Genomic DNA, 20,541 nt, shown 5'->3' on the forward strand with positions numbered 1-20,541 from the left:
GAATGTAAAGAAATATATAATTGCCATATGTATAAAGATAATATGCAACGATTTTGAGTTGACTCCAAATGGCTCTATAGTCCATTTGTTTAGGTACTTAACTAAATGTAAACAATCTTGATACATCTTTTTATTGAAACACATGCTTTACAAATCAATAGGTATAAAAATAGGCATGGAATTTCATATGAAGCTAAGTATTTGTATTTGAAGGTAAGGGAAAATCATTTTATATATGTATATTTCACTAAATAGACATCTCAAGATTGTTTACATTTATTTAAGTACCTAAACAGATGGACTATAGTGAACTTCATGCTAAAATTAATGGGATAAATGGAATGAATCTAAATGTATCTAAATCGATACAATAAAAAATCGATTTAGACATTATGAAATTCTCCACTCTCCATACAGTCTCTGCTTATCCCATTGGGGGAAAGGTGTGTCGTTTTGTATTTGAGAATCTGTCCACTAATGTGGTAATTTTAATAAGTCTTAATTAAATTCCTTACTGATACTTTTGTAGGAATTATTGATTTTAATACATCTTACTTTATCCGAAAGTTTGTTATTTATCACACGAGCATCCCAAAATTAATCGTTAATTCATAATTGAGTATTAAAAAACTTTCTATTTCATAACAAAAATCAGTGGTTTTCACAGTAACGATGACTCAATGTCCATCCATAGATTATGGACCTTTCATGGAGTCGCATATTTAAAATGAGATAGCGATGTATCTCTTTTACCTGTCAAGAAAAGAGATGGGTATATTTATTAAATGAGAGTGGAGAAAAACGTGCAGTTAATGAAAGTATATCATGCATTGAACGGACGGACGCGCGCTATGTATAAGTTTTTATCACCTTGGTGAGTTGCGAGTACCCGTAAATGTGACCGTCGACAGAGCGGTTCAAATTGCGACGTTTCTTTCCGATGTCAATTTGTTAATGCTATGTCGTTATGTCATCTTATGCCTACGCACTTTTCGAGAACAGTCATATAGACAATAAATAAATAAGTAAATACCACTTTTTAAAATTCCTAAGAAACAGAACTGTAACCAGAGATGGACAAACGCCCGGGTTACGTCAATAGGTTTAAATCGGGTTCAAACTCATTAGCGCCCGAAATCGAGGGCAAAAACTATTTGCAAGTAAATATTCAAATGTTCAAATGATATTATTACAAAACGTTTATTGCTTGCTTACGTATTTTGCCTTTCCATTGAATCAGTTCGCTGGAAAATAGCATTAAAATTAATCGATACAAAAACTCGTTATCGTATACACTTGAATAGATTTTCATAAAAATCGAATCGTAAAGTTCATCCCTAGCATTAAGTGACAGTCGACAGGATTGCAAGGTGGGTATTGAGTGGCGTTGCCACTTTTTTCGTCTAAAAAAGATTTGTTACTTCGAAATTTCTAATAAGTATATACCAAACTATAATACGGAATTTTTACGCGTATTACGTTTCCGCCCACAATTTATAAGCCCAGAAATAAGTTAAAGCCCAACGCTTTTGGCAAAAACCTGAGCGCGTTGATTGGTTTTTAACCCAGTGCCCATTTCTGACTGTAACTAAACATAATGCACACGTCAAACAACAATAACACACACGTATGAAATGCCCTTAAACAATGTTTGATTGACCAAAAACTATTATGCAGTTATGAAACTGGTATACTAAATGTCATGTCCATATACTCTCGTTGAAAATTTGAACTTGTAAAAAAGAAGAAAGTTTTTTCTTCGGCGATAACCAGATCTTTGTATTCTTGCAAGCGCGCCACTGCATCGATACAAACGCGCGATTGCATCGCTACATTTGGGATTTATAGGCGATTGCATCGATGCTATCGCGCGTTTATATCGATGCAGTGTAACCTGGGTTCCCTACCTTTCCCTAGTAAGGGCGGAAATAAAAGAAGGTAGGGCGGTTAACTGTTTTAATTAAAAAAATGAATCCCAGGGTACATAAAATTTATGATTACGTGGGCTCCGGCCTAAAGGTACGGATCGTTAGCATTTGTATCGCGCGTTTGCGCGTTTGTATCGATGCAATTGCGCGTTTGCATACATGCAATTGCCTATATATCGCAAGTGTAGCGTCGCAATCGCACGTTTCACGAACGCGCTCTTGCATCGCTGCTGAACGTTGCCATGTGTAACCACTCTATGGGATGGCTTTGCTAAATACCAACTGGCTACCTTGGATTCTATTAAAATGCGTGTCAAGAGACTTATAGATGACTCGGGATTAGTAGAGGCGAAGCTGCAAAGCCTTGAACACCGCCGTAAATTTGCCCGTTTATCGGTATTCTATAGAACATATCACGGAGCGTGTGTGATGGAATTGCACGATTTAATTACACCTTCACCTTTCCATCATCTGGGGATTAGGCATTGGCTCCCCCATCCCTATGTTGTGGATATTCCAAAGATTCGCATGACGCGCTTCTACATTTAAATGAGGAACGGCTATGGAGTGGAATTCCTTGCTTGCAGACTAATTCCCTGAACGTTATAACTTGGGTCTTTTCAAGGCGAGAGTGATTAGGCATTGTTTAGGTATGCATGCTCAATCATGGACCTCATCGGCACTTTCCAACAGATGAGATGGAAGTCAAATGCGCACTTGTTTTATCATAAATAATAATATAATATAAACTCAACTTTTTGGCTCCCACACGTAATTTCAGGGTTAACAAAGTATTTGACATACCTATAGCTTCAACCAATTACAGAAAAAATTCGTTTCTGCTGCGAGCTTGCAACAACATCAATAACGTAGTTAATAAAATAGATATTGATATCTTTAATACCAAAATTGTCACAGCGAGAAAATTACTCAGCGACTTCTTTTTTTATTTCTTAGGAAAGTCTTTTTTATTTCTTAGGATAGTCTTTTTATTAAGTTATATTGTAAAATTCTATTTCTGTTGATTTTTTTATTAGAGTGCTTACTTATTTAAGTTACTTTATTTCTACAAGTGTAAACTTATTTAGCTTACTTCGTTGTTTAATTTAGAAATATAAATGTACATACTTCTAGTTTACCATTAATAAATAAAATATAAAAAAATAAAAAAATAAAATAACAAACTCGCTGTCCCGAGTGCGATAGCTGCATTAAATCATTTTTCACGATAGCCTATGTCTAGCATTGGATTATATCAAGCCGATGCGTGTGTTTATTTATACGTCACCTAGTTCCGCGTTGCTTCAATTGCCCGTCGGAAATAGACGGCTTCGGGCGATCCCTCGCTTAATATTAGGTTGGTAAGCTTCGGCTTTGCCGACTTTCGATGTGAATTATAAACGGCATGAACGTTACGGAGTTTGTATTCGACTTTTATATTCAAAATCCAACCTCTAAGAGGACTGTTTCAATGTTTTACTCTCTATTCTGTTTTGGACCACTGTGTTTTATTCACAGTGGTCCAAAACTTTTTTTATGTATTTTTGTACGTCATTACTATCTATTAAAAGGAAAAAATACCGTAGTTTTGCGATAATACGTTGGAACTCATAATAGTTTTTTTTGTATACTTTGTAAATTTTCTACTCTAATCACCAAAACCACACTAGTTTGCAAAATATTTCACTAAATGAAATAAAATTTGATATGAAAGTGACGTGGCCAGGTGTTAGCGTGCGATGAGGCAATTTTGTGTTTATTCTTAGATAGCGCCGTTATTTTTATAATTTATTATTTGTTCGCGAAAAAAGTCACTTTGTTTAGGATTTTTATAACATTTCTGTTTTGTCGCCATCGCCACTGTAAACGGGACTTCTTGCTTTTGGACTTTGCAAATCGCAAGTTGAACTATAAAACGATTGTAGAACATTGCAATAGCCTCTAGAGTTCCTAATCGCACCTTTGATCGATTGAATTGTAGAATATGGTGTTGCGAAACCGGGACTAACTTTTCCATTTTCTTTAAACACACTAGGTATGCCTAACACGGAGTGGTTAGTACTCCATGGCTAGTTATGAGATTAGTTAATGTATTGTGTTTTTTTTTCGATTGGAAGGTGGTGGTCCCATAGGTCACAATCTGACGGTATGACCGACTTCACTAGAAGGTTCTACCTAATAACCTAAGGACTAAAATACAGACTCGAGGTTCATATCTTTTTTTGTTGTTTGCTATGTTTTTTATTGTTTATTATGTGTACAATATTCCATTATGCGTATTCATTTTCGATCGTGGTGAAATTTAACTTAAACAATTTGATCTACACTGCGTCTGGTATTTTATACACTCTGGAATATATATGTTTTTTTAAATTGGAGCCTCTTTGCATTTATATTTTTAAACAGCTAGAATCGCGTTTGCATCGCTACTTCAAATCGCGCGGGAGTAAATGTACATTGTATGTATATTCATCGCTGCTAGATGTCGTCGTGTGTGACAGCAGTGCTCCAAAATTGCCACGTTCAATGTTCCCCTCAATTCAACGTCCCTGTAGGGACTGTCGCTTACTCTTGCATTACATATCTACATGTTATTAGAGCTAACAAAATTAAATACTGGTTTAATTGGTCGGTTATTTTTAAACTCATGTAATTTAAAATTTAATTAATTACACGTTTTAGTAACGTCTACACATTCATGCCAAAATGACATAAGGTACAATGATCATACAAAAAATTTTGATACTTTGCAACTATATCTATAGTTGTTACTACTTGTTACCCACCTACTATGGAATTATAAATAGCTCTATTGAGAAAGCCTTACCCAGAGAGTTTAATTAAAGTTAGCCTTGCACAAGGTTGTAAATCTAAATGGAAATTTTATCAATAATTCCTAGTAACAGACGAGTTTCGTGGCCCGCAGGGGACATAATTATTCAGAGTTGATTTAGTTCTAGCTCACCCGCAAATATTTGTTTAAAGTATAGAGATGGAATTTTACAATTACTTTTGAAATACAAAAAGGATATAATTCTATAGTGTTGCGTTCGAAGACGCACACGTGAAGCTCTTATACCCTAAGTGCAGAACCAGGATCGGTTATTTCAGTTTCAGGTTACGAATGTTTCAGAGACCGTGAACCTCCAGACAAACCTCTTCCTTCAGCTCCTCATATATGTCAATTTACTCTTGGTGCTTTTACCCTGTCCCAAAAAGAAGCTACAAGTGCATAATTTGATTGAGATATTGAGAGATTACTTGTTGTCTGTGTAGAAATCACCGGAATAAGTACCATCTGCCCGTGTCAACGGCAAAGCAGCAGCGCCGTATTTTCTGGATTAAAAGATAAGATGGCATCACAAGTCTGAACTTGTAGACTAAAGACCGAAAAAGCCGAGACCTCAACTGCATGAAGTTAGTAACGCCTTCACGCATTAACTGCCTGCAAGCGAGACCGACTTCGATCGCCTGCATGCGGTTAATGCGTGTAGTCGTTATCAACTTTACGTAGACGAGGTCTCAGCTGCATGAAGTTTATTACGACTTCACACACTAACTACAAACATGCAGTTAATCTATTATTGATTTGCAAGAATCCCTTGAGAAAAATGAGTAAGAAACTCTGGGACGTCTTTGGAAATGGACACAAATTTTAACATTTGCAATATTTATTCAAAAATATCGAAAGTAAAAAAAGTAAAATTCATATTCAAATACTTTATTTCGGATTATTCATCCATATAAGTTAGTATAACAAAAAGGAAAAAAAAACAAAAAGAAAACGAAAAGTGTTAGAGGGCTCACTCTCGTTGATATTAGGGGTTAAAGTATGAAATTGCCGCTTTATTGCAATAGGTTCTTTGAATTTTCATAGAATCTTCATGGTTTGAGGTTTTCGAATGAAACTTTTTTCAAATGGTTTCTGTGATTTTTTTTTTTTTAATTTGAAACATTTGAATATCGACTTTCAATTGTTTTTGTTATTCAATTTAGACAAGAATGATGGATACTGCGAAAATTCGAGTGATTTTTGAATACGAGTTCCGACGCGGAACTAACGTGGCAGAAACAGCCCGCAATATGAATGCTGCGTTTGGAGAGGGGTCTACTAATGAACGCACCGTGCGATTTTGGTTTAAACGCTTTCGTGATGGAAATTTCGACTTAAAGAACGAGCCACGAGGAAGACCGCCCACACAGGTGAATAACGATGAATTAAGAGAGATAGTGGAAGCCGATCCTAGTCAAACTACCCAGGAATTAGCGGCATGGTTTAACGTTACCTTACCCACAATATTGACTCACTTGCGTCAAATCAATAAAATAAAAAAATACGAAAAATGGGTGCCTCATGATTTGACTGATCTGCAGAAAGAAACGCGTGTTGAAACTTGTGTTGCCTTGTTGAACCGGTACAGAAATGAAGGAATATTGGATCGAATTGTAACATGTGATGAAAAGTGGATTCTTTATGATAACTGACCCCAGGTCAAATGCCACAACAGTGTCCTAAAGCAAAACTTACCAATAAAAAGGTAATGGTAACTGTTTGGTGGTCTCAGCATGGTGTTATTCACTATAGTTTTCTCCGATCTGGTCAAGCAATAACGGCAGATGTCTATTGTGCCGAACTCCGAACCATGTTGACAAAACTAGCAGTAAAACAGCCCCGACTCATGAATCGATCTTCACCATTATTGCTCCACGACAACGCGAGACCTCACACAGCACGAGAAACCATTTTGACCCTTCAGGAACTGCAGTTAGAAACCATTCGTCATCCTCCGTATTCACCAGACCTTGCTCCAACGGACTACCATTTTTTTCGTGATTTGGACAATTATCTACGTGACAAGAAGTTTTCTTCCCAGGAGGCAGTACAAAATGCTTTCACACAGTTTGTGCAGTCTAGATCGTCGGAGTTCTATCGCAAAGGCATGAATAACCTTCCCATTAGATGGCAGCAATGTATAGATAATAATGGCAACTATTTTGATTAAATAAATTTGTTAAAAATTTAAAAAATAAACAATTTAGATTTTCAGTACAAATCGGCAATTTCATACTTTAACCCCTATTATTTATCATCCAAGAACGCAGAAACTGTATAATGTTTAGTGTCAGTATGATTTATTTGTTTTTGTCAATGGCAATTTAAAATCTTCACTTCCTTTCTATCAACAATGTCTATTAAATGACAAATATCACTTTCCATCAGGCAACTGTATGTTCGTTTGCTGCTTCAAATTTAAAGAAAAGCATTTAAAATAAAATAGTAATCTATACAACAAAAGAAGCATGATACTTCCGAAAACCCTTTTTTTTATAATACCAAGTAACGGGACAAATGGTAAGCGACACGCCTATTCAAAACAGTTACAGTGCCATCCAGAGCTTCGCAAATATCTTATGGGCACTAGCACTGCGCCCGTCACCCTAAGACATAAGTTGACAATTCCTATGTGTCGAGTTCTTAGGTTTTCGCGATTGTTACACATAGGAAATGAAACTATTTTTCTTGATTTAAATCGCGTATATTTGTTTTTTCAAACACACGGACGCTTCGGGCCCATTACAGGTCCCATGGTCACGGTTGACTGAGGTGGTACAGTCTTCAACCAGTTATGTTTAATATTCCTATGTGGCGGCAGAAATAGGTGGCATTACTTCCCTGGACGAACTCTCACAAAGAGCTCTGCTGCTATTAAAAATCTTTCATCATTATCGTCAACCCGTCGTCGCTAGACACGGCACCTATAAGGATAAGGTTTAAAGTCAGGCCAGTACCAGTTGTCAGTACAACGGGAAAATAAGTTCGGGGTCGGACCTGCAACATGCGAACGCGTGCCACACAGCAGTCCCATGTAGAATCCCTCGCGGCGGCACAGTGGCACGAAGGCCGATGTGACACCAAAAACAACCACATTTCATTTTTTACACAGGTTTTAAAGAATGCACCAAATCGCTGTTGAAGAAAAACTTCTGCTTTTATTAGCGTTACGGAAGCAACGCAAAGGAAATTGGGTGCACGATATCAATGCCAAAAGCTTTTTGGCCGAACTCATATGAAACTTAAAAAACAGAGTGTTTACATTTTCACATTTTTAGTTGGTGCGACACCCGGGTCAGGTAAGCAATCAACAAACAACAAAAAATCTGTGAACACAGTTATTATTTATATTAAGAAAAACAAAGGAATGTTTCCATTTAGGTAAAATTGGCTATCTTAGCGGTAGTTCCCCTTCAGATGCCATAGATTATTTCCACTCTGTATTTGGTTATGTAGAATCGCATTCAACATTTAATTCTTCGAGAGAAATTGACAGCAAACATTAATAAATTGTGGCTATTTATTGTATTTCCATTTACATATTTTTCTTTAACATCTTCACTGCATGATATGCAAATTTGAAATAACAACATACATGGCACAAATAAAGCAATAAGTAGACATAATGTGAAAAGATTTATCTAAATGACTTTATAATGCTGCGCACTTTCCTCGAGTAAAGTTCATAGTGTCGAAAGTCAATGCCGCGTCAGGTTTGAACCGTGTAGTTTAAACTTAACTTGTTTGTTTTCGTATATTAGGATTTTAAATGTAGCCAAATTATTTCATCATTATTGTATCACGTACGAAAGTCGAACTGCTCTCTGTTTATGTATATTGCTAGGGCAAAGTATAGCGATTTAGGCAAACACTGCTTTTTATTGAGACCTGTGTGTAGCAGTGGACCTATTGGGAATTAATTTTTGATAAAATTTGTTACGTGAAAATCTTTAACGCCATCTACCGTCGTAATTCAACTTTTACACACTCACTTTCAGAAACGCTCGCCGTTTAAAAGATTAATTATATGAACATAACTTTAATCGCGAGGCGCACCTTTCACCGGTGCGCACGCGCAGGCGCAGCTCACGCCGGGCATGACAGAAAGCGACAGTGATGACGAAGCGATGACGATGCATACGCCGTATTTTTTATATCCACCTCTCTATTACTTCAACTATAGTAATATTCATTCGCGATAATAACACTATGAGCTGAAGACAAAGATTATGTATTATCATTTTTACTTTGCTGTACTTGATTTAACCTTTGCGGACTTTTAGTAGCATTAGAGCACCTTGTGAAAGAGTTCATCCAGAATTCTGTCACAGCTCCTGATTCTACCACCATGGAGTAATGAGATCGTTACTGCGTTCCGATATTGAAAGGTAAGGATGCCGGAGAAACTTCAGGCACACGGGAATTGTCAAAAGTATGTCTCAGGGTGATAGCTTTGTGATTTGAAGTTCCGAATGGCACTGCAACTGTTATGCGCAGGCGTGTTGCTTACCACCGGGCGCACGGCTTGTTCGTTCTTGCTTATTAAAAAAACTTTCAGTTCTGTAAAACTTTTCACTGATATATAAATATCGACGTAGACTTGAGGTATCCCGCTCAATGCCACAAAAGCCTTTCTTTATTATGGCCGTAGTGAAGTCTCATAAAATTCAATTTAATAATTCCAAAGTACAAAATTGTGGAGCAAGTTAATAACAGTAACAAAATAAGTTATTATTTTTGTAACATATCATAAATAATGTTAAGATATCTCCGGCAACAGTCCAGCAAGACTAGACTGACATCGGCATATGTATAACAAGTATTACGAAAAGACTTTACTAAAATAAGTAACAAATAAAAAAGAACTTTAAAACTGTTGAAAAACATCTGCTTTTATAAAAAAAACCCCGTCGAGTGTTTCCCTTGAACGTCGCAAGGCGCATTGTAACTACAATGTACGCTAATTATTTGTTGTAACCACAAGACGCGTAAGTGTTTCTAAAATCAAACAAATACCCTTCTGTGACGAAAAGAAGTTAATAAGTATTAAAAAGAAATCATCTTTTAAAAAGGTCTGTTGAGTTTCTACTTTGAACGACTCAACAACTAGTCTATGCAGCCTATTGTGCCAATACTGGAAAAACATCTCCGAAAAAAGATATTACAATGAAATGATCCACGATTCAGGTCACGCGCAGGCTAGACTTAGCATAATCTCCAAGTGAAATTTGTTAGAAATTAAACTTACATTTACTCCGCGTTCACTTGTTTTATATTTGCTTTTGTTTTTACAAATGGCTAGACTACTAAACATTGTGGTAGAAATGTTTTTGTCTTATTTTTACGTTACTTAAAAATGTAGTCGCTATTTTTGTTGTAAGGAGTACCCAACAACATTTCATATAGAAACGAGATAAGGTACAGCATTTATCAGTTATTTATTTGTTCTTTATTTAGCTTTAATTATTAACTTAAAAATAATTCCCTTTGGACTTTGTTTTATCAATTTGAGAAGCGATATATAGGTCAATTCCAAGATTAAATTATTTTAATATCACACTTAAATATATATTTACATTTCATCAGTATCATTGTGTTATTCTGAAGTTACAGCTCAAGTTCCTGATGCACAACTAAACAGTGCTCAAGTACATATTGACAATAAACAAGTAATTTAAAAAATAATTACATTCAAGCTTTCTGTGACCTTCCAACAATAATAAAGATTGAGATATCGCGTGTCGCGCCGATAAATTCTGTTTGTCCGAACATGCATCACCCGCTCGGTACTCGACGTCCGAAAAAAGCCCAATGGTTTAAAATAATTACACGATCTACCGAAGGCAAGTTCCGTTCAACCTTGGCGCCGCTATATGCTTACTACAATTTTTGAACCGAAAACTGATATCTCTTTTTCTTTCTAACATATAGGAGTAGAGCGAGACTACCCGAATTTCGAGTGGTTTGGAATCAAGGATCAAGATTGTTAGCATTGTACGGGCGGGCCGTATGCGAGTGCACACTACACGTTCTTACGTGCCGACCTTACTTCGCGGCCGCAGCCGTAATGTTTATCCGTGTGTATTACGTTTTCTTTTATTATTTATCTACCTGTATGCACTACTAATTAACACTTAAATAGCTATATTTACTCCCTCGAATACCAAACACGTTGTTCATCTGCAAAGCGATGTCACTTGTAATTTGAAATGTACCTGGTAAATAATAATTTACATAATCAACTGATTTACGTGTGAGTTTTAATTGTTTCACTATCTTAATTATACAATACCTACAGTAATAAGGTCACGATCGTTTCATTGTTGCGTTTTTATTAAACAAAACAATCGGCTTCATCTGAGCCATGAAAACATCCGCCAGCAGGGTTTAAACATAAAAGCACTCACTAATCTAGCATTAACCGACGAAGGTCGGAGCACATCAATATTTATTAACTATGTAGGCCGTATGTAACTCGTCCAGTGCCACTCCGCCGCGTGACCTAAAAAAAGCAAACGTCAAATTTCGTTTGCGCGCGAAAAAAAATTAAAAATGAAATATGGCGTTGGTCGCATCGCGGTAAGTCCATTGCGCAAATGTGCGAGTGTAAAGAGTTTTGCTCGGTGTATTATTTATTGATTGTTGAAAAACAATGGCGGGCGCTCGGCTCGGCAGTGAGTCAGTGGGTCAAGGGTGCCCTGGCCTAGTTGCGCAGTCCCGCGCGCCGAAATTCGCGGGCTTACTAGTTGCTAACCTCACTTAAGTAGAGAGGAGCACTGCTCGAACGTTTTTTACTTTTTCATATTGCCACACCTTAGAATGTTACTTTTTCTTGTGATTTCTTAATTGTCTTAATAGCGATAATGTTTGATGATAAAACCTTAAAACTAATATCTATATAGTTGTAACTCAATATAACCTTCAAATAAAATTTTGGATTTTTTATCATATGCCACCATTCATACGGTAAACAGAGCAATGTAATAAATACTGTAAATCAAAATTCTTAAATATACGTTGAATATTACGTTATCTTTTATTTGCGATATTCAGTACCTACTTAAACTTTAAATGCAAAATTTCTAACTTTACACAATCTATTTCAAAAACTTACTATATAAAAAACTTTAAAAACGTTCAACGGATATATTTAAATAGTATATTGTTTCATTGATGATGTTCAATCTGAAGACAAATCTACGCTCTTATCACTCACTCACTTCACTGTTCCTTTGTTTACGTGGCCTAATTTAAAAAAAGAACTAAATATAGATCCAGTTCAGCAATACGTAACTCTATAACATTACGCTACGCTGATGTAGCGTGCATCTTATTACTATGGTACGAAATTTTAAAATTTAAAGTCTCATCTCCTTGTGGCAACACATCACTAGTTGGGCCAAGCGCGGCATTGGGCCGGCTTACGTAATCCAAGTTTAAGGTCGCCTAGAATCGAACGGTCACTTGACGGTGAACGTGAGGTACCCACTGCATTTGGGACTGCAGTGCCGCCCCATGCCATATCGGCTGCTACCGAGGTCGAAATTGGCCTGCCATCATCCAAATTTACGTCCACATTAGCTTACGTCAACTTAAGTACTGCCGCTTGCTTCTCAATAGCAACAGTTGAACTATTTATTTATTTTTAAGGCTAGTTTTAATATAATAATTCTTTTGTGTTGAGATAATAAACCATCATCATCTTTTTTTTATATTTTCAACCACGCAACAAGTCGGTTTAATTTGACCGTGTCTAGTAATGTCTATACAGCATAAATTAAAATAATATAATAATGTGCCAGAAAATCATACTAATTACTAAGTCTCAAAGTATAAAATTTCATGATATCTCCGAATCACTGTCCAGAACGCCTTGAAACAATTTAGAAAAGCTAGTTTCCCAGCTTGGTCGTATCATGAATCGAACCCGGGATTTCCTCACTTCGCGCCCACAATGCTAGCCGCCGAGCCACCGAAGTCATATAAATAAATTAAGGACAACAACTATCAAGTCTCGTTTTCAAAATATCTCTTCGTGGCTGCCGCTTTGAATAGTTAACATTGTATTATACACTTATAAATTAGCATTGAAGAATTTTGCAGGTGCTATAAAGACTACATAAGGGCAAAGACGACCCAGTATCTTCCACTAAAGAAGCCTTTGGGGACCAGTAACATTATTGTTCAGAAACATAGCATTTTGTGTAAAATAGAAATCGAGTGAATGATGCATTGTCTGAAATGACCTTTGGCAGCGTTGCGTCAAGTATATGGACAACTAAGAGTATACCTTGATTTAAAAACTTTACCTAATGCTGTTAAATAGGACCCTTCATGTATAGAAGTCATTATAATGGTCACTCTACTTTTAAGACCTTTTATTTCCTAAATACTTACTAAAGGTATAGAATAAATATAGACTAATTGTTACCCTAAGTTATAAAGATGTAGCTAGAATGCACTTTGAATCACTGTGATCTGCCTTGCGGCGTACAAATGTACTTTATTAACGGTATAAACTATTTTTTTCTTCTTACAAAGCTGTGATATTTTTTTATATAGACTCACGTGCACTTAATTTTAAAAGAAAGACAGATAAAGAAAGGCATTTATTCCCAAAATGAACTACAGCGCAGTTAATACTCCTTTTATGATGTACAACACAAATAAACACAAGACTTAGTAATAAATAATTAGATTAAGTAACAAAAATGGTATAATAAAGTGTGCGCCGTGCTATTACGGAATCACCCACTCAGTTTATTGTCGCCTCACGTATTCTAGAACTCTACTTAATGCTCAAGTCAGGATTTGAGTATGGTTTAAAGCACTCGAAATCATACTCAAGTCCCTCCCATTAGGATCGTATTTCCAGTGCTTGAAATCATACTCTGATCCTGACTTGAGTATTAAGTAGAGTTCTAGAATACGACCCTGAAAGTGCTACGGAGTTGATTTTCAGCACCCACGCTGCACGGGACACAGCAAACGTATTTTACTAAATATTGATTGATTTAAAATTAATTACATAAAATTAAGAATGTATGTCTTATTTACTTCTATAAAAAGTGGAAAAAGTATTGCATGCAATTATGTAATATTTTTAATTTTAGTTTTTCTACGAGTAAATTAAAAAAAGAAACACAACCAATATTTAAACTATTTTATTTATGAAACGTATATGTAAATTTATATTGGTTTGTTACTTTTTGCCAAACAGTTACGCCTTGGTACCTGTTATATAACATTTTGAAATATTGTTAAAAAAATAAATTATTTTAATAATTTCACAAATATGGTGGCGTTATTCCGTTCAGGGACATAGTCTAATTTGTGGACATAAGAGACTTCAGTTTAGTAGCGACCACAGATAATACAATTTTGGTTCAACTAAAAACAACGCCTTCGTGATATGGTTTAAGAAATTTTAATTGACAGCCTCCGTGGCCGAACGGGTGCCATCCAGGACTGCGACGCAGAGGTCCCAGGTTTGATTCCCGGGCCGGGAGAAATATTTGCATGGCCTACATTTATTTCTCTCGTGAGTGGATGTAATTTGTGGTTGTCCATAAATAAATAATAAATAAATAACGCACACACTCAGCATAGCCCCGCACTAGGGAAACCCTGTGTCGCGGGTGCCATGGACACACATATAGACAACCACAAATTACACCCAACCTCACGAGAGAAATAATTGTATGCCATACAAATATTTCTCCCGGCCCGGGAATCGAACCTGGAACCTCTGCGTGGCAGTCCAGCATGGTAACCGTTCGGCCACAGAGGCAGTTAAAGCAGTCTATGAGTGTGCCCATGGCACCCGCGACACAGGGTTTCCCTAGTGCGGGGTTATGTTGAGTGTATGCGTTAATTTTAATTGAAATATAAAATTTTATAAGATCTCAATTATTGTAATGCCTTAGAAATCAAAATTCTTACAATAAACGTTACAGAAAATTTTCTAAAACGATTCCCTGAAACGTACCTAGGCTTAAGCATAAAAAATTCTAAATCAATAACAAAGAAACTTAATAAACCAAGTGTTTTGTTTTCTGTAAACTTTTTACTGGCGATATCAGTAAACTCGTCCACCTTGCCACTCTTTTAAATTCAAATATATTATATGTCAAATACAGAGACCTCCAAACATTTTATGTGTCTCTTACATAACAGCACAAGTAAATTATATTTATTTGAAATGCATTCTTGGTTAGATAAATTACAGTACATAATTATAGAGATAAAACAGTTAATCTTTGTCAAGGATTCTTTTAACATATTTAAAGCGTTTTATTTCTTTACCAGACATTTCTGTTAACAGCCTTATATATTATTTAACTATTTACCACAGTGAAAAATACGATCAATTTTCACTTCAAAAATTACACACTTGTAAGTATTTACCATAGACATAGATTACTATTTATGGAGTCGTTTCCTAATTAGTTATTCCCTTTTAAAAATTTGACTCAATCAAGACTTCAATCAATTGTAATGAATAAATAGACACATAAACATTACACATAGGGTCGTATTTTAGAACTCTACTTAATGCTCAAGTCAGGATTGCACTGGAAACACAAGCACTGGAAATACGACCCTAATGGCAACGACTTGAGTATGATTTTCAGTGCTCACTGCAATACTCAGGTCCTGACTTGAGCATTGAGTAGAGTTCCGGAATACGACCCTCAGACATCCATCCACTAAGCTCCTGACTTAGTTCTTCACATACCACTGCACTGCTAAAGATAAAATTATTCTAAAATTTTCCATAATATAATAACTCATATTTTATTTGAAATAAAATTACAATGAAACAAGTAAATATTAACGTATTTATTTAGGTACTTGTAACGCCATCTAGTATTGAGTAGCAGATCTACAAAGTCCTAGCAACTTCATTGATATAACATAAATAAGCTTCGTCTAACTTTCATTTTATAACTCGTGATTCATGAAGTACTTAAAACGATAATAACAATATTTAAGTTTAATTATGGGCGAACAAGAGAAGAAAATCAACATCCTATGTTTAGGACCAAAAGGTTCTGGGAAAACAACATTACTGAAAAAACTGCAAAACGCAGAAGGTGTTGACTATACATACAGTCCCGTACCGACGATCGGAACCAATATTTACGATATTAATTACTTGAACAAGAATGGGAAGAAGCAGGCTGTGTCCATACGAGAGGTGGGAGGGGAAATGGCGCCTCTTTGGGGAAATTATTTGGTTGGAGTGGAAAAGGTGGGTGGCATTTTCATCAAACGTTTTGATTGAATGTTAACGAGCAATTACAAATATTTCAATTACGTATGTTTAAATGCGTAGGCAAGTTATTACGCAATATATTCTTTACAAACGAATTGTATAATATCAAATTCACTTACTAAGAAATACGTAGGTAGTTTACATTTATTGCATCTAACGGCGTTTTGTTTTCAGATAATTTTCGTAGTGGACACTTCCAATTTATGTCAGATATCTGCAGCAGCCGTTATGCTCTACACGCTTTTAGCCGATCCAAGGCTCGTTAACACGAAAGTAAGTATATTGTTCGTTTAAGAACCAGTGCAAACCGACGGAAGGCAAAAAATATTAAATTCATCAATTTCAATGAAGAGCACGTTAGAGGATACCGCGGTAGCATGCGACGTCCAGTGTGCGCCGGAGTCTGCCTGAATGCGGTAGGGACTTTTCGACTGCGTAGTTGCTAGTGGAACGAAATCAAATTCGAGGGACCGGTAGCATGTTGGCGGATGCCGCAGCACTCCGGTCGCGGTACCAATAAAGGATATTCATCATCAGTGTGCGCTAATGGGCATAAAATTCCTTATATGCTCTCAACCGCCGTCCGCCTGTTCACGCTGGCCCTTATTATTATAATTTCCCAATAAGTTAACATATATATATGTATAGATTATAGAGCCATTACAAAATTCACAAACATTTTGATATAAAAATACTATGAAACAACGTAAAATACATAAAAAGGTTCATACAAAGTCCACCCTAGTACATACAAGTGGATCGTTGGTTAATTTTTTTGGACGTAATCATTTTGTTTATCAAACGAATGACCGAGAAAGTTTTTGTCATTCATTTTCAAGGTTATTTTAAAGGTAGTTCTATTCATGCCTCAAATCAGTGAAAACACAACGACTAATTAGGGCTCTTAGCCTTACACCAACTTTATTGTAATTAAATTACATAGAAAGTGGAATAAATATGACATTTTAATGTTACAATTGTTCCACACGGAACATGAAACTAATGATAATGTAACCGAAAGCATGCAGCATTTTAGGTAGTTCTTGCCTGTTTAATACTGTCTTTTTTCACAGTTATCTAAACCGTATTTTTTTTCTAGTTTATTCTAGTTTTGAGCAAAATGGACGCAGCGTACAGGCAAATGAGGAACGAAGCATTGCTTATGCTGCAGTTTGCCCGCCTCAGCAGCGAGCTGAAGAACGCCCCGGTGTTGCTCGAAGCTAGCCCGCTGCAGGGCGAAGGAATGGACGCCTTGAAAGCCTGCGTCGCCGAGGCCAAACCCAATACTAAGCTGACAATGATGCACCAAGTACAGTAAAGTGTATTTGAACTTTTTTTCACTAAAAATATTCGAATATCCATTTACTTCATGATATTTTCATTGTAAGTGCACTAATTACCATTGCTATTAGCAATTATTACTGTTCACAATCATTGCTATTTTATAACATTAGGCGTTGTTTAAAATTGAATAAATAATTCTCTATCAGTTTAGTTTTTTCATGTTCTTACTATATTATGATTTATATGAAATAAATATTGTAAAAAGTAAACGTGAACAAATGTCTATTCACAAAAAGCAACCCCTTGAGTTTCTTACCCTTTCTTCTCAGAGAATCTGCCTGTTGAACAAGCGATAATGTTTAATCAAAGCAAACTGCTTCATGTGTATCCGCTAAGTCTCACTCCTACGAGTGTAGAATTGAGACAACTAAATGGTTGAAATGAAAAAATTATAATGAAGTTGAAAATCTTCTGCGAGTCTCGGTCTAAGTAATCGCCCACTTACACATGCACCCATGCACATAATTAATTTTTAATTTTAATTAGCCAATATAAAATAAGATCAACACTTAATAAGCAATAACTGTACCGGATTGGAAGTGAACTGGCAATCGGTACTATCTCAATTTTGACAGCTTTACTGGATGAAGAAAAAAATTGTTTGCGTCTTTTTTTTTTTATAGTTATAATAATAACGCACACACTCAAGATAGCCCCGCACTAGGGAAACCCTGTGTCGCGGGTGCCAGGGACACACACATAGACAACCACAAATTACAACCAAACTCACGAGAGAAATAAATGTAAGCCATACAAACATTTCTCCCGACCCGGGAATCGAACCTGGGACCTCTGCGTGGCAGTCCGGCGTGGTAACCGTTCGGCCACGGAGGCAGTTATATATGTATTTTTAATTTTTTTTATTACACATCTATGTATGTACATACACTACGTATTTTTATTTAATAAACCAGATGCTATATGAATGGTTGTCTCTTCACCTGTAAAGTTGTCAAAACTAAGATAGTACTGGTTGCCAGTTCACAGTCGATATGTAACCTAGATTAAGGCAATACATTTTATTTTTATTTATTATTTATCAATGTGATAATTTCGAGGGTAATTTGCTTAACGAACTTATATAAATGTTCTACTTAAAATTGTTCTCTTGTCTTTTTTTTCTTAACAGCAATTACTTAAAGCAATTAACCATTATGTCTAAAATAATACGAGTTAACATTCTAATAAATCATTTTATTTATATTTATCTATATAAGCCAAACAGTCAACAATTGCATACATATTTGTATACTTTAAATACATTATTTATGTACAGAAAAATAATGGTAGCCGTGTCAGGAAGAATCTCTTTTTTAAATACAAGCACCAAAAAATCTAGAAGTGTGCTTTTTGCGAAGTCTTAATTAAGCTTAATTTTACATAAATTCTCTAACATTATAGTCATACAACATATTTAAGTTTTGCATTATTTTCGAAATACAAATAAACAATAATCCCATTCTAAATATTATTTATATTACAATATACTTTACCTTTTTTTACCCTTGAAACAAAATTCAGTTCTTCCTTTCCTCATAGCTTGTCTCTATTTTTAACCATTTTCAAGCATCAGATGGTCAGAGATTGTAGTTATAAGCTAGCGAAGATAAAGGTACACACTTAAGGTGCCCGCTGCATGAAGCAAAGCCCTCGCATGGGATGGGTCACGATAGACTGGCGGTTTTTAGAAACCAAGTTAACGCCCAATTCAAGTTGAAACCGCATAGGGAAGGCGGACTCTTGGATCTTGCCGTAAGACTTCCTCATACAATCTAGATAATTATAGCCACACGTTATTCGAATTATTTGTCTTCTGTTCACAAGGTGATTTGTACGTTTTGTACTATATTGGACCACTCCACTTTGGAAGGTACTAAGTAGAAGGCAGGAGCTACTTTCTGCCCGCACGGGCACTTGCAGCCTGCAACGAGAACAAAATATTGGTTACGTCAAGCAAAATCACACACAGTACAAAACAGTTATTGCTAATGACAACAACAAAAAATTCTAAACCAATGTAAAAGGGTTTTGTGAGTCCGAAACAATTACTGTCCAATAAGGCAATGTCAAGTACGAAGCTTCATTGGCTTCATGCGTTTTTTAATATGGTCGAGTATTACTTATTTGATATTAACTTTTTCGGATAGTTGTCAGTTGGAGAACGGGAGTACAGGGCCTGATTCGAGAATCATGCGAACATGTAGCCCTCGCTGTGATTTTGGCATAACCCATCGTGGATTAGAATACAACAATAGTATATTTTTTATCAAGTGACTAAAACGAGCCAATATGTACCCGAGGTGGTTAGACACCCGAGTTTTAGCGTTGATAAAAAATATATTAAAAATATTTCAATTGTTTTCGCTCTAAAACAAAATTGCGAACCAAAATTATAAAGTTTTCGCGGTTTTTTTTTCCAACCAGACACAGATATAACAAACGCACTAACGCGTAAAATAATATGGCGCCACCGTCTATGCGCAAAAGACACCGAAGTAAAACCGAGCGCACTACTGGCTGTTTGAATTTGTTCACTCGAAGTAAATTAAAAAACTAAGTACTTTTTACTCCCTAGGGATTAAAGGATGCACTGTTTCCGTGGACGAACGGTTACCATGCTGGACTGTCGAACAAGAGGTCCCGGGTTTGATTCCCGTGTCGGGAGAAATATTTGTTTTAATTTAATTAATATTAAGTAATTTGTGGTTGTCTATGTGTGTATCTATGGCACTCGCGACACAGAGTTTTTCTAGTGCGGGGCTTATTATTATTACTCCCGCTACGTAAGGCTATAAGGACGTAGTTTTAGAGTATGAGAAGTGAAAACGTCTATACGAATCCATATGCAATGCAATACGCAAACTAGTGAAGTAATTTCACAATAAATAATTGAATATCAATCCAATACAAATTGAATATATTCGAACATTGACCTACCAACAAATGGACGTCGGGTCTAATACAAAAACCACGAAAAAAATGTCCCAAGTCAACCTATACAAACGTAGTGACACGTAACGAAATATAAAAAATTAAAACATTTAATTTAAATTGTAACGTCATTGCAGTACTGCCTAATTTTGCTTGCAACAATTTTAGGGCCCAAAAACACCATATTCAGCTTCTATAGGAAATTTAACAAAATGCACCATATTTAG

At 35.9% G+C, this 20,541-nt stretch overlaps 2 protein-coding genes across 2 annotated transcripts in view; one reads left to right on the plus strand and one right to left on the minus strand.

Moving 5' to 3' along the window:
* The first annotated feature begins 15,763 nt into the window (after window positions 1–15,763).
* Window positions 15,764–17,522, plus strand: LOC113225765 (ADP-ribosylation factor-like protein 16). The gene is made up of 3 exons (XM_026458175.1): window positions 15,764–16,015; window positions 16,214–16,312; window positions 17,139–17,522. Exons 1-3 carry the CDS (start codon window positions 15,764–15,766, stop codon window positions 17,355–17,357), a joined length of 570 nt encoding a protein of 189 aa, XP_026313960.1. The 3' UTR covers window positions 17,358–17,522.
* A 1,249-nt stretch (window positions 17,523–18,771) lies between these two features.
* LOC113225764 (dual specificity protein phosphatase MPK-4-like) overlaps window positions 18,772–20,541 on the minus strand; it is a 3,308-nt gene continuing 1,538 nt past the window's right edge. The window contains exon 2 of the mRNA XM_026458174.1: window positions 18,772–19,304. Within this exon, the coding sequence (XP_026313959.1) occupies window positions 19,201–19,304 (104 nt within the window). The 3' untranslated portion in view covers window positions 18,772–19,200. The remainder of the gene's footprint in view (window positions 19,305–20,541) is intronic.

This window comes from Hyposmocoma kahamanoa, unplaced genomic scaffold (genome assembly GCF_003589595.1).
Source record: "Hyposmocoma kahamanoa isolate Upper Pololo Valley unplaced genomic scaffold, ASM358959v1 173133, whole genome shotgun sequence".
In the NCBI taxonomy this organism is placed as follows: Eukaryota; Metazoa; Arthropoda; class Insecta; order Lepidoptera; family Cosmopterigidae; genus Hyposmocoma; species Hyposmocoma kahamanoa.

Coding starts and splice junctions, on each gene's coding strand:
- LOC113225765 (XM_026458175.1), top strand. CDS start 15,764: ATGGGCGAACAAGAGAAGAAAATCAACATCCTATGTTTAGGACCAAAA. Junction 16,016..16,213: donor ATTTGGTTGGAGTGGAAAAG/GTGGGTGGCATT, acceptor TTTTGTTTTCAG/ATAATTTTCGTAGTGGACAC. Junction 16,313..17,138: donor CAAGGCTCGTTAACACGAAA/GTAAGTATATTG, acceptor TTTTTTTTCTAG/TTTATTCTAGTTTTGAGCAA.